The 13068-nt window shown below is 29.8% G+C and overlaps 1 protein-coding gene across 1 annotated transcript in view; it reads left to right on the top strand.

Moving 5' to 3' along the window:
* The first annotated feature begins 10753 nt into the window (after window positions 1–10753).
* LOC108904558 overlaps window positions 10754–13068 on the top strand; it is a 17376-nt gene continuing 15061 nt past the window's right edge. The window contains exon 1 of the mRNA XM_018707167.1: window positions 10754–11051. Coding sequence (XP_018562683.1) covers window positions 10802–11051 — 250 coding nt within the window. The 5' untranslated portion in view covers window positions 10754–10801. The remainder of the gene's footprint in view (window positions 11052–13068) is intronic.

Raw genomic sequence — 13068 nt, 5'->3', positions numbered from 1 at the left:
ACTAAGTTTATTCTGTTAAAAAAATAAATACCTATTATTACTCTTTATTTTATTACATATTTAACAAAATATTTCAAAATAATCAGCCATCATAAAAAGGATGCCATATTATAAGTACAAAATATAATTGTTTATACTTCAGTCAAATACTACCTTCTATTGGCTAGATATTCCATAACTTTTTTGCTCTCCAAGGTGTAAGAGCTCTCCTCGCCTTTCTGCTAGCTGTTCTGGAGGATGTTGAACATCATTGTCTTCAAGTAGAGGCAAATCATCAAAATAATCATTATAATCAATACATATATTATGTAGAACACAACAACTCATTATAAATTTACTAGCTCTCTCAACTGTATGAAAATCAATTCGTATTAACTGCCTGAACCTTACTTTTAAAAGATGAAATGAGTTTTCAATAAGAACCCTAGTTGCTGAATGCTTTCTGTTGAAATTTATTTGATGTCCATTTAAATTTCCATAATCTGTAAATGGAGTTAATAAATATGGAGAAAATGGATATGCAGAGTCACCAAGGAGATGGTAAGTGTCTCTGCATATGTGTTTTAAAACTTCCTTTATAAAGAATAAAGAAAAAAAACCTTGAATCATGAAGTTCGCTAGAAATTCCAGTGAATACATCAATGAACTTCTTTTTCCTGTCGCAAATTCCTTGCAAAGTTAGTGCAGTCATATGATGCCTATTAACATAGGTCACCTTTGACTTGTGAGCTGGTGTTCTTATATTGATATAATATCCATCTATACATCCGATGACATTCGGAAAACCTGAAATCTATAGAAAACACCTTATACCGCCTATTCAAATGTCTAAAAATTTAGTAAATTGTAAGTACGTACTTCTTCAAATTCTGCTGAAGCATTGTCTAATTCATGTTCACTTGTGGAAATCTTACTATTTGAGGAGCTCTCTCTACCAAGTAATTCATTACTCTTTAAGTAGTATATTTGTAAGTAATATATGTAGAAATTTGTATACTACCATAAAAATGCAAGAATATGTGCTTTTCAGCTGATATAGTCTCTTCTCTTATAGTTATTTGGGTAAAACACTGATTTTTCAAAATCATCAATTAAAATGTATAGTTTCCCTATTGAATCTAACTAACTTTTAACTAAAAACAAAACCAATTGGTACAAACAGTAATTAAGTAAGTTTAATTATTTATTTAATGCATCTTCCGGATATTGGTGTACAACTAATTCCGTAAAATTGTTTACTTTTATATGCTCTCTAGAATTATTAATAACATATTCTTCTTCAGATGAACTCTCTGAAGAAGAAAATACATTATATAGAATCTAGAAGCATCATATTTAAAAAATCTTCTACTACCGCTATTTTTAACTTGCACTGCACTATTGAACTGACTATTTCGTCAGTGCAAGAAAATTTGCATTCTCGCCAAATTCGGTGCGAACTAACTTGTAAATCGAACATATTCGATAGGGAAAGTGTGCACTCAAAATTAACGTTAAATAACGCCAAAACCATAAATTTTAGGAAAAAAACTATTTGCAGATTTCTTAAAGTACTTTGAAAACCCTTTAAAATGAGCTGTTTTAAAAGTCTTTAGAATTCAAATTAACGGAAATATGATCGAAATAACATGATAGTCTCATTTTTTTAAAGAAAAAATGAATAAACAAGTCAGTGCCTTTGGCGACAGAATTAAAATTAAATGCAATCCATTTACAGATTTCTTCATTTATGTTCTAAGAATATGTTCTGGGTCTCTGGCTCACTTACAAAGCATGATTTCGAAAAAAACTTAATATTTGAAAATGTTAATTTTTCAAATTTTTGAAAAAAAATCGATTTTTACGCTGTAACTTAAAAATTAAAAGGTGTACGAATAAAATACAGGTGTAAAAAAATTTAGCTTTATTTTTTCAGAAGATTTTGCTTTATTTTTTTATTCCTCTAAAATTAATATTAATCGAGACGAGATATCGCCATTTTAAGTTAATGAGAGAACCACCCTTTTCGAGCCCTTTGAACCCTTCAAACTTAAAAATGAAGGGCTTAAAAAATTCCCTGCACAATAAGCCTTTGTGCGATTAAAAATCTTAAAAAGTAAGAAAGTTATCATCAAAAAAATAAACACATGTATAGGTGATAATTTTAGGAAAATTTAGGACAAACAACAATTTTGAAGCATTTACTTAGATCTTTTTTGTATATACAGGATCGGAAAGTCCCCGTGGTTCATCGGCCGTTACGTGAGAGCGATAAAGTAAGTCATAGAAATCCGTGCGATAGAGAAAGATGGCTATAATGTAGGCGTCTAATAGTCACCGCCCATTTCGCCCTTCCACAAATAAGTAGTGGATCTTACGTATTTAGTATGTGTATATTCGAATAAACCAGTACTATACTATATTATAACTACTATGTCATAATAAGGGAGTAAATGTTTATTTAATACGAATGCACATTTAAAATGTTTCTACTCTTTCAATAATATTTGTTCACTTTATTTTCGAAATAAGGGGTATTTTTCAAGGGTTGAAAAGTTGCAATCGATAAAAAAAAATTTTAATCAAGAAATCAATTTTAATTTGACAAAAATGCATGATTAAAATGTTTCAAGTTGAAAAATTTTTTTTATATTATTTTCATCCAAAGGGGTGGTCTAAAGGTTTTTCCTGGTTGAAAATTTGGTATACTTACATTAAGTTTCATGTTAGATATCACATGAAATTACTCATACTACACAAATAAAAAAGATTTGATTACATAAAATGCTTAAATTTGTATTTTTTCTTTCTATTCTATTTCTTTTTTTCCAATTAAGAACAAAAAGCACACCCAGCGCATATATAAGTTTTGAAGTGGGGGGTAAGATGAGCCTAATTCTAAATTTTGAGAAAAATCGATGCAGTTATAAAAAATTCGGAGGTATTACTATATTTTCAGCTACAGTAACTGGGCTATATCGCCGACATGTATGATTCAGAAAAACATGGTCGCTACCTACGTTACAGTTTCCTTGTTTGGAAGTTAGACTTTATATTGCAGGAAATTAAAACATAATGTATATTTAGGTAATTTAGTAACTCCGTATTATTGAAGGCAATATTGACTCCGTCAATGATTGCGTTACTGATGTCTGTTACTATTCTTTCTCAGAAAATAATTAACAGTTCATTCTGAATTAAATTGACCATAAATTATAATATGTGAAATAATATAACATTTCCAGGTTACATTCTATTTGCATTCCCACTCTAAATGGGGCTTAATATGCTCTACTGATTTTTGATAGCTAATGTTTTTTAAGCAAGCCGTGATATTTAGTCTGTTGTGTTAACTAATTTACTGGTCCTGATTTAAATTAGTCCAGTTTACTGGATAGAATATGTCAAGATCTTAATCTTTCATTGGAAATATCATTCTTTAGATTCGATTCATATTCTAGTTGTATATCCTTTTTAGTTACTTTTATTTACATATTACATGCTGGTAATAGAAATATTTTGACTTACTGAAGTATTTGTGGTGAACCAAATATTAAATCTATAGAGAAACAAATTTATTTAGAACATCGCAGATGCTATTTTAATATAAAATAAAATTTTTAATACAAATAATATTACAAAAACTGTTTAATGTAATTAATGTTAATCTAGTCTAGTCTGATTTTAGACAATGTAAACAACGATCTCATTATTCTTGATAATAAAATATTATATCCTTCATAACAAGGTAAGTAATCGAGTTGCTTGAGCTTTGACTGAGCAGTTATTAATAAATTGTCACCGCCAGACAATTTTTTTATTATCTATTATTACATAAGTAACTGTCTAATCTTTATAGTGGTTTACATAAGTGACTGTTGATAATGGTCATCGTAAATGATAAAATAAAAAAACAAATTTGGATAACACTTCACAAAATACTAAAATGTGTATGTTCGCATGGGCGTCTCTAGAAAAATTGCCAAGGGTACAGGCTATTAAAAGCAGCAAACATTATTACAATTTTTAATTGTGTGAGAAAATTGCTAGGTGAGGGGGTTAATAGGGGGTGAGGGGGTTATAAATCNATTGAAAAATCGTTTTTTGGTCTCCGGCCGCAAAGTACCAACCGGCCCGAAAGTTGCGGTTGGTTGGTTGTGCCGCTGCGCTAAACAAAATTGATCCTTTCCGGCGCCATCGAGCAAAAAAATTGTACACACACCTCGGAAAGTAAAAAAGAAAGCCTCAGATCACATGTAATTGTCGGCCAAGGTGAGGTCGACATTTCTTATTTTACTGCCCTAGGTGTGTAATATATACTTTTTTTTTTCATTTCTTTCCAAATTTTTTTCCTTGATTTTTTTTCGAATTTATTACTCAAAATTTTGTCCAATTTTTGTTTTTCAAATTTTTTTTAATTTTTTTTTTCATTAAAAATCGGCCCATCGGGAAACCTCCCGAGTTCCCGCATAGCCAATCCGCCTCTGCTTACTGGAGTATTTGTGGTGAACCGAATATTAAATCTAAAGAGAATCAGATTTATTTAGAACATCGTAGATGCTATTTTAATATAAATTAAAATTTTTAATACAAATAATATTACAAAAATTGTTTAATGTAATTAATGTTAATCTAGTCTAGTCTGATTTTAGACAATGTAAACAACGATCTCATTATTCTTGATAATAAAATATTATATCCTTCATAACAAGGTAAGTAATCGAGTTGCTTGAGCTTTGACTGAGCAGTTATTAATAAATTGTCACCGCCAGACAATTTTTTTATTATCTATTATTACATAAGTAACTGTCTAATCTTTATAGTGGTTTACATAAGTGACTGTTGATAATGGTCATCGTAAATGATAAAATAAAAAAACAAATTTGGATAACACTTCACAAAATACTAAAATGTGTATGTTCGCATGGGCGTCTCTAGAAAAATTGCCAAGGGTACAGGCTATTAAAAGCAGCAAACATTATTACAATTTTTAATTGTGTGAGAAAATTGCTAGGTGAGGGGGTTAATAGGGGGTGAGGGGGTTATAAATCATGAAAACTAATCAAAGATGATAAAAACGTTTATAAAAAAACTTTATTTGTAAAATATAAATGTCATAAATTGGCATTCTCGTTTCGCCGAATTAACTTTGGCCGCTTGTTTTTTGCCCGCCTATAGTCCTGTGTCATGCAATACAAGGTGTATTAATGTTTTGTAGTCTATCAGCTAAATTAGATCAATGTTGCAGGCCAATTACAGTGAGATTCACTACCTACACTTAAAAAAACTAGTAACAAACACTTTTTATTAAACACTTGAAACGATTTTAATAAATGTTTTAAATCTATCAGATCACAGTAGGTAAGTATTTTTATTTAGGTACTGTTTTGTCGTATAGATTTTATAAAACAGCGTAGTAATTATTTTGAAACTAATTAATTTTATTTATAACTAGTAACGTATGGTTATCAACATACCATTACCATGAATACCATGAATATTTAATAAATCATTCAAAAAATATTATTCCTTTAATGTTTGGCGTTTCGTCTTTATTGACAAAAATTTGGTGAATTTAAAAAAAACATGTCGCAGTCATACAAAACCAATCTATTTCTACCAATACTGACAAATAAGCGAAGGGAATCTAAATCGAATTTGTTTTTGAAGAAATAGAATTTCTGGGAAAATAATGTTTCTTCCCCCGATGAATGCTAACGACTTTCATTTACATTTTTTATGCAGCGTTAGTTTTGAAGATTTTAAACTGTTTCTTTTAAAATGGGACACTATATCAAGTGTCTTGAAGAGAAAAAACTGTTTACTTATATGTAATTTTATGGGAAAATTGAATTAATTATAAAAATTTCTGCTTATCGCATGTCTCAAAAATGTTACGACTTTCTTGGTTTTATATGCAGGGTATTTAGGCCAAGCAAATAAAAAATTTTTACTCGAAAAAATTCCTATCCGCGAGATTATTGTAAAATTGTCTAAAGGAACATAATACAAGACATTTCTCATCTCGTGAGTCAAAAAATTTTATTAGTTAACTTTTCTGTTTAAACAAATAAGTGAGGAAAACAGTTTTTTCTCTTTGCAAGGAAAACCATCAATTTTAGCGAAAAGTGACAGCTTGTAGGGAATAAAATTATCTACAAAATGAGACTTGTTAAATTAAAATAGGTTAATAAACAAAAAAGTTATTGCAAAAAAACCAGAAAAGTGCCGATTTTTAAATTTGTTTATAACTATCGCATTTATTGTAAAAATTTTATAAAACCTATGTCAAGTAGAAGGTTTTGTCATACTTTAAACGTGTGCCAAAAGTGGGAGCTGTAGGTGCAATAGTTTTCGCACAATTCAATTTGTTTATAAGCCTTTGTACAGGCGTTAATTTTCAACCAAACATGATTCTGAAAGCGTCATTGTAATCTTAAAGACGTAATTAAGCGACCTATTAAAAAATATCACCGTTTTTTTGACACTAACATTCTCAAATTGTGCATTAAAAAACATGCGCTTTTCGCTTATAAACAATTTGAATAAAATTGTTGCTATTTACAATACAAATTTAAAAAAGCACCCTCTACGACCAACAGGAGTCAAGATAAGATTTTTTTTTAAATCGTAGCGCAATTGTTTATAAACATTAAAAATTTTTCTCAAAATAAAGTTTACGACTACGATTTCCCGTGAATTGCATTGAAAAATATGGAAAATTAACGACTCACAAGCTCTTTAAAGAGAAGGTACTTGCTGAGTAAACTGTTCGGCGTGGTGATGGGGGAAGCTCGTCCAAGCGAGTCGCGCGCGCGAGAAAAGTGAAATCCAAAGTTCAAACTGATACGCGCTGTAAATTTTGCAATATCTGTGCTTCTATTCATCGTAGAAATTTCTTTTTTTTTTAACTTTAATAATAGTAAAATAATTCCGAAAATGAAATTTTAATTAATATTTCGTTTAACAATCATTTTTGTGACATTTTTGTACATGAAAAAAATTAAATATAAAAGATGCATTTTTTCTGGGGTTCAGGGCTATTCTACGAATTCGTAAATATGCCATTGTTATTTTTTCGTCGAGCTACCCCAGTTAAAAAAAAAAGTTTCTACGATGAATAGAAGCCGAGATATTACAAGATTTTACAGCGCGCATCAATTTGAACTTTTCATTCTTCATTCTTCTCGCGCGCGCGACTCGCTTGGACGAGCTTCCCACACCACCACGCCGGACATTTTACTTAGCAAGTACCCTTTCTTTAAAGGGCTCGTGAGTCGTTAATTTTCCACATTTTTCAATGCAATTCACAGGAAATTGTAGTTTACGTCGTAAACTTTATTTTGCGAAAAATTCAAGCCTTAATGTTTATAAACAATTGGGCTACGATTTTTTAAAAATGAATTCTTATCTTGGCTCCTGTTGGTCGGTAGAGGGTGCTTTTTTTTAAGTTGTATCTTTTTGCCAGCTATCCATTGCATCTATTTTCGGTGAGGTAGCACAAATTGCAACAATTTTATTCAAATTGTTTATAAGCGACAAACGCACGGTTTTTTAATGCACAATTTGAGAATGTTAATGTCAAAAAAACGGTGATATTTTTTAATAGGTCTCTTAATTACGTCTTTAAGATTACAATGACGCTTTCAGAATCATGTTTGGTTGAAAATTAACGCCTGTACGGCGGCTTAAAGTTCATAACTTTTGGAGCCTCCGTTATATACAAATTGAATTAGGCGAAAACTATTGCACCCACAGCTCCTAGTTTTGGCACACTTTTAAAGTATGACAAAACTCTCAACTTGTCATAGGTTTTATAAAATTTTAACAATAAAAGCGATAGTTATAAATAAATTAAAAAATGGGCACTTTTCTTGTTTTTTTTTTGCATATAACTTTATTGTTTATTAACCTATTTTAATTTAACAAGTCTCATTTTGTAGATAATTTATTCCCTACAAGCTGTCTGAGAGTCACTTTTCGCTCAAATTGATGGTTTTCCCTGCAAAGTGAAAAAACTGTGTTCCTCGCTTATTTGTTTAAATAGAAAAGTTAGCTAATACAATTTTTGACTCACGAGATGGGAGATGTCTTGTATTATGTTCTTTTAAACAATTTTACAATACTCCCGCGGATAGGAATTTTTTCGAGTTTCTCTTTTTTTTGCAAATTTTCCTGGTCTAATTAAAATTTTTGAACAATAATTGTTCAAGTTATAAATAATTTATAACCGACTAAGCAAAATATTTAAATATTTTGAACTCCCAAAAGTCCAGATCTGATTTCAATGGATTCTAATAAACTATCATTTGTTAATAAGTTTCTGGCTTATTTACGGAAACCATAAGTGTGTCGGAGCCATCTAACTGATACCAATTTATAAAATGGGTACTTTGCATGTGGGCACTTCGAAAATTAAAAAAATGAACAAATGTACAGAAAATTAAGAATGTATATAGTACCATTTTTAAGAGTTCGAGTAGAAAAATTCATTGAGTACAAATAAAATATATTTAGGTTTTTCACGTTCAATTGATATACGATTTGAATAACAATATTAAATATATAGTACGGTGTAATAAGTAGGTATACTTAAATTTAACGAACATATGCTCGTTATTTTTTAATACGGTATCTAAAGAACATACAATAATTTTATAATAAATATGCAATTTTTTTCTTACATAGGCATATATAGTATTTATTATAGGTATCAACATTTTTATAGTAAAAATTTAAATTGGCACACTTCATTTGTGTAATAAAGAATCGTGGGACAAAGAAAATATATTTGTCCTCAAATGATGCAACTTTGAATCTCTTCGATAATATATGGACCAGAGTTTATTCACGGATACATTTTTAAGCATAATATAAAAAATGTATGATTTTTTGCACACGCAAATATTCAAACACAATTTTTTTAAGACATTGTGTAAATATCTTAAAAATAATTTTAGGTACCTAATCCAGGAAATACCTACATCAAATTTGCATAGCCAACTTATTTCAATTAATTTTTAAATTGACATTTAAAACTAAGGCAATTACAGCGGTCAAAAAAAAATTACCAAAATTTTTTTTACGATTATGAAGCGTCGCACAGTGGGAAATATTGGAAAAAATTCTCGCCCCTCGCCAATTTTCATCGTCTCGTCGTGATTTTTTTTAATAATTTCGTAATCTGAATTTTCATATTTCGGTGAGGTTTTTCGAAAAACCCTTTTTTTAATGCTTAGGGAGCGCCCCTTATTATGACCCTTGATGATATATCTGATGTTTTTTCTTCAAAAACCTAACTCCAAATATATCATCAAAGGTCATAATAATCAATTTTATTAATAGCAGATATTTTTTAAACATTTTTTTCTACAACTGAACATCGAGTATTTAAAAATTTTTTCTTCGACATTGAGGTTGGGGCGCTCCTTAAGCATTAAAAAAGGGTTTTTCGAAAAAACCTCACCGGAATATGAAAATTCAGATTACCACGAGATTATTAAAAAAAAAAATCACGACGAGACGATGAAAATTGGCGAGTGGCGAGAATTTTTTCCAATATTTCCCACTGTGCGTCGTTAAAAAAATGTTAAAAAATTTTTTGAAAAAAAAACATTTTCAACTTAAATACAGAATAAAAAGTGAAAAATTACTCATTACATTGATTTTCAGCAAACACGACAAACTTAAATATCCCGGTCACTAGGAAAAAAAAATTGCAGTACTTTGTAACTATCAGGGTTTCTTTAGGACAGTTTGAGGTTGAAAAATTACAGTCAATATCCTTAGTTTATACACTATTTGCAAAGTTATGTCAAGTTATTCAAATATCCCTAATTATGCAATGTTTTACTTTTTTTCTAACCAATATTTTCACTTTTTTTTTATCAAAAACCAATAATTATGGCTTGTAGAGAATACTTTGCAGTTTTCAAAACTCTACTTGAATTTTCTGTACGATCATTATTTCCTGAGTAATTGATTGCCAAAGTCAAAAATGTCTTTTTTTGCTTTGATCGACGATAACACGGCGACAAATAATCGTTCAAGGCTCCGGAACCGCTCAAATTGAAGAGAATTAAATTATCTAAAAGTACTTTACGGTGAAATTATTAACAAAAATTATTGTCCATAGACCTTTTTAAAGACAAGCAAAGGAAAAAAATCCATTTCCATTTTTTTTATTCTCTCTACGACCATTTCCATTCAAGTTACAGCTCTTTGAAGATCATCCAAAATTTGAGATTTTTTTAATGTTCCTTAATTTTTTTGACTAGTGTAGATAATGCGAGACGAACCTGTAGTAACAGTATAACTTGAAGATTGAAGTCGAGGATATTATATTGGATGTACGTCACTAGGTTTCTCTGTGGTGCAGAGCTCTAGGTGGTCCACAGTGAAACAAACCACTTTTACAGAAAAAATAAATGAATTTCAAAGATGTATCGATATTGTTACTGCATCTCTTGAATAACCCTTTCCAGTCTTGAGTAACAAGTTGATGAGAATAGTAATCGATATACAACATACTCAAAAAATTATGTACAGGATGGTTTACGGATATCTCTAATACAGACAGTGGAACAGAAGGTAAAGTAGTAGAATTGATTAAATTTATACGTTATTAATTTCTTTTAATATACTTATACTATTTTATTTGTTTACTTTTCTTCGAAAATAAATTCTTTCTAGATACGCCACTGGTTGCTTGTCTTAATAGTCTAATCTGAGCATTATCAATATATTATTGTTATCTCTATATAAAACGTATTATTAAACCAATAGTTGTATTTAATATGAAAGGAGATTAATCGCAATAAGAATGCTGATGTACAAAATACTAAAGTTGTTGCTTCTATGTGTGTTGTGCAATACCGTGCAAAATGCTCGAATTTTGGGTATATTTCCTATGGTAGCCAGAAGTCATTATATTTTGGGCAACGCTTTGATGAGAGGATTGGCAGAGGCGGGTCACAATGTGACCGTGATCAGTCCTTATGAAGAAAAAAATCCACCTAATGGTGGTAGTTATAAGGAGGTTGTATTGACTGGGTTTAAAGAGGAATTTGAAAGTAAGAATATTTCAGACTTTGTTACTTTTTTAATTATATATTTAAAAAAAATAAGGATAATTTGTGAAAAAATTTGCGAAATCATATTTTTATGTATTTAAGATTTAGTAAAATTGTATACTATATAATCATAAGTGAATCAGAAATTAAAATTTACTGTTTGTAACAATTATTACATTAGGATATTTCATAAATGGTCTAAAGTATTTCAGAGTGATCCCTCAAATTATTTTATGAACAAAACGTTCCATCTGTCTAAAAATTTTTCTTTTTCAAAATACAGAGTATTAAAGTTTAATATTTTTTCTTGTTTTTAATACATACCTTGGTAATTTTCTCAAACTTTGAATGATCAGAACTGCCTATTAGAGAGTATATTGTAGAATAAACTATTTAATCAGTTCACCAGGGACGTGCGTGTTTACAATAATTAGATAATTTTGAAATACAACATGCACTGTATTTTCCATTTTTTGAGTTTTTTTTTTATAATCGTGGTTTATTACCTGATAAGAAGTCTCGTAGCATTTGTTCATTTGTAGCTTGGTTCTGGAGAAAAATGATATTTTATTAAAAATAATGCAATAAAGATTGATGAATAAAAAACTCGTGGTAATCTTCGGAAACATTCAGGTAGAGAAAGTGTTACCAAACGTTTAGCAAATATCAATTTTTTTTTTGCTTAGCACTGTATTACTTATATTTTTCTCTCAAAATCTTTTCTGGACTATTGCATTATTATGGCTACTTTTGCAAAGGAAGATATGACAAATGAATTTTTGCTATGGATATCCAGAAACATTCTTACAGTTCATTTCCACTGCCGTTTACAAGAGACTGGTACCTTTCGAATAAAAAAACATGTTAGAATGAAAACATTATAGACTATTTTAAGGGAGAACTAGCTATATCCTTATTTTGCTCAGCGTGTTCTCAAACTCTTTTGATGTGTGATATTTTTCTTAGATTTAATTGGTATCATTGGCTTGAGGAAAGTAATTTAAATATTTTTAAATTCTTCACAGTATTTTCTTCACGGATGATGCAAATTTTTCAAGGGATGATATTAACAATTCCCACAGTTACCATATTTGAGAAGAATATCCGCATGTCACAATAAAAGTATGGTGCCAAGTAACATTTTCCGTTAAATAATGATTTGGAATTATTGGGGGCGTTTTGATTGGCCCATATTTTCTGCCAAATAAACTGAATTGAGTTCTTAGCAGTATTCCATTACTAATGTGCTACTTGAACTCCTGGAAAACTTTCTTTGACAAATAAGTCAGGAACGTTTCGTTGCTTGTGATTTATGCATGATGAGACGTATCTTTATTTTACTTTAATTGTTGGGAAATACCTCACTGATGCATTTCCAGATCGATGGATAAGGTGAGGGAGTTCACACCTTGGCCATCTCGGTTCCCAGACTTAAATCCCCTGAATTTTTATGTTTGGAGTCACCTGATGTAGTAATCCACGGGCCCACGTACAAAGAAAAAAAAAAATGATTACCAGCAAGTTGTAACTTTGCGTGCAGCTTAAGTTTGACGAGTCTCCCAAGATTTGACTACGAGGAAAATTCAACAGTGGTAAGTTTTCCTGCGATTTTCAGGAAAACATGTCAATCTGGCATAAACATGGAATGTTATGACCAGCACTTTTTTTTTAAATTTAAGTAAATGAAAGATATATATTTTTTAAACCCCCAAAAAAGTTGTCCGACAAAAATGGGAAAAATAACTGTTTTTGTGGTAGGTACCTAATGTTCATTCCGCTATAAAATAATTAATTTTTTAATGAAAAAAATATAGCAGAATAAATAATAAAATTATCTTGTTAACAGGAGCAACAGAAATTGAAATTCATAAATAATTATGTCTAACTAATTTAATTAATCTCCATCAAAATGATTTCTTTGTTCAAAAAACATAATATGTACATTTTATTTTATAAACTATTGTAACTATTTTATAAAAAATGGTAACTGTACAATGAATGCATAAATTTTTGCTTG

This window comes from Anoplophora glabripennis, unplaced genomic scaffold (genome assembly GCF_000390285.2).
Source record: "Anoplophora glabripennis isolate ALB-LARVAE unplaced genomic scaffold, Agla_2.0 scaffold131, whole genome shotgun sequence".
Classification (NCBI taxonomy): Eukaryota; Metazoa; Arthropoda; class Insecta; order Coleoptera; family Cerambycidae; genus Anoplophora; species Anoplophora glabripennis.
This window is presented reverse-complemented; position numbering and strand designations above follow the sequence as displayed.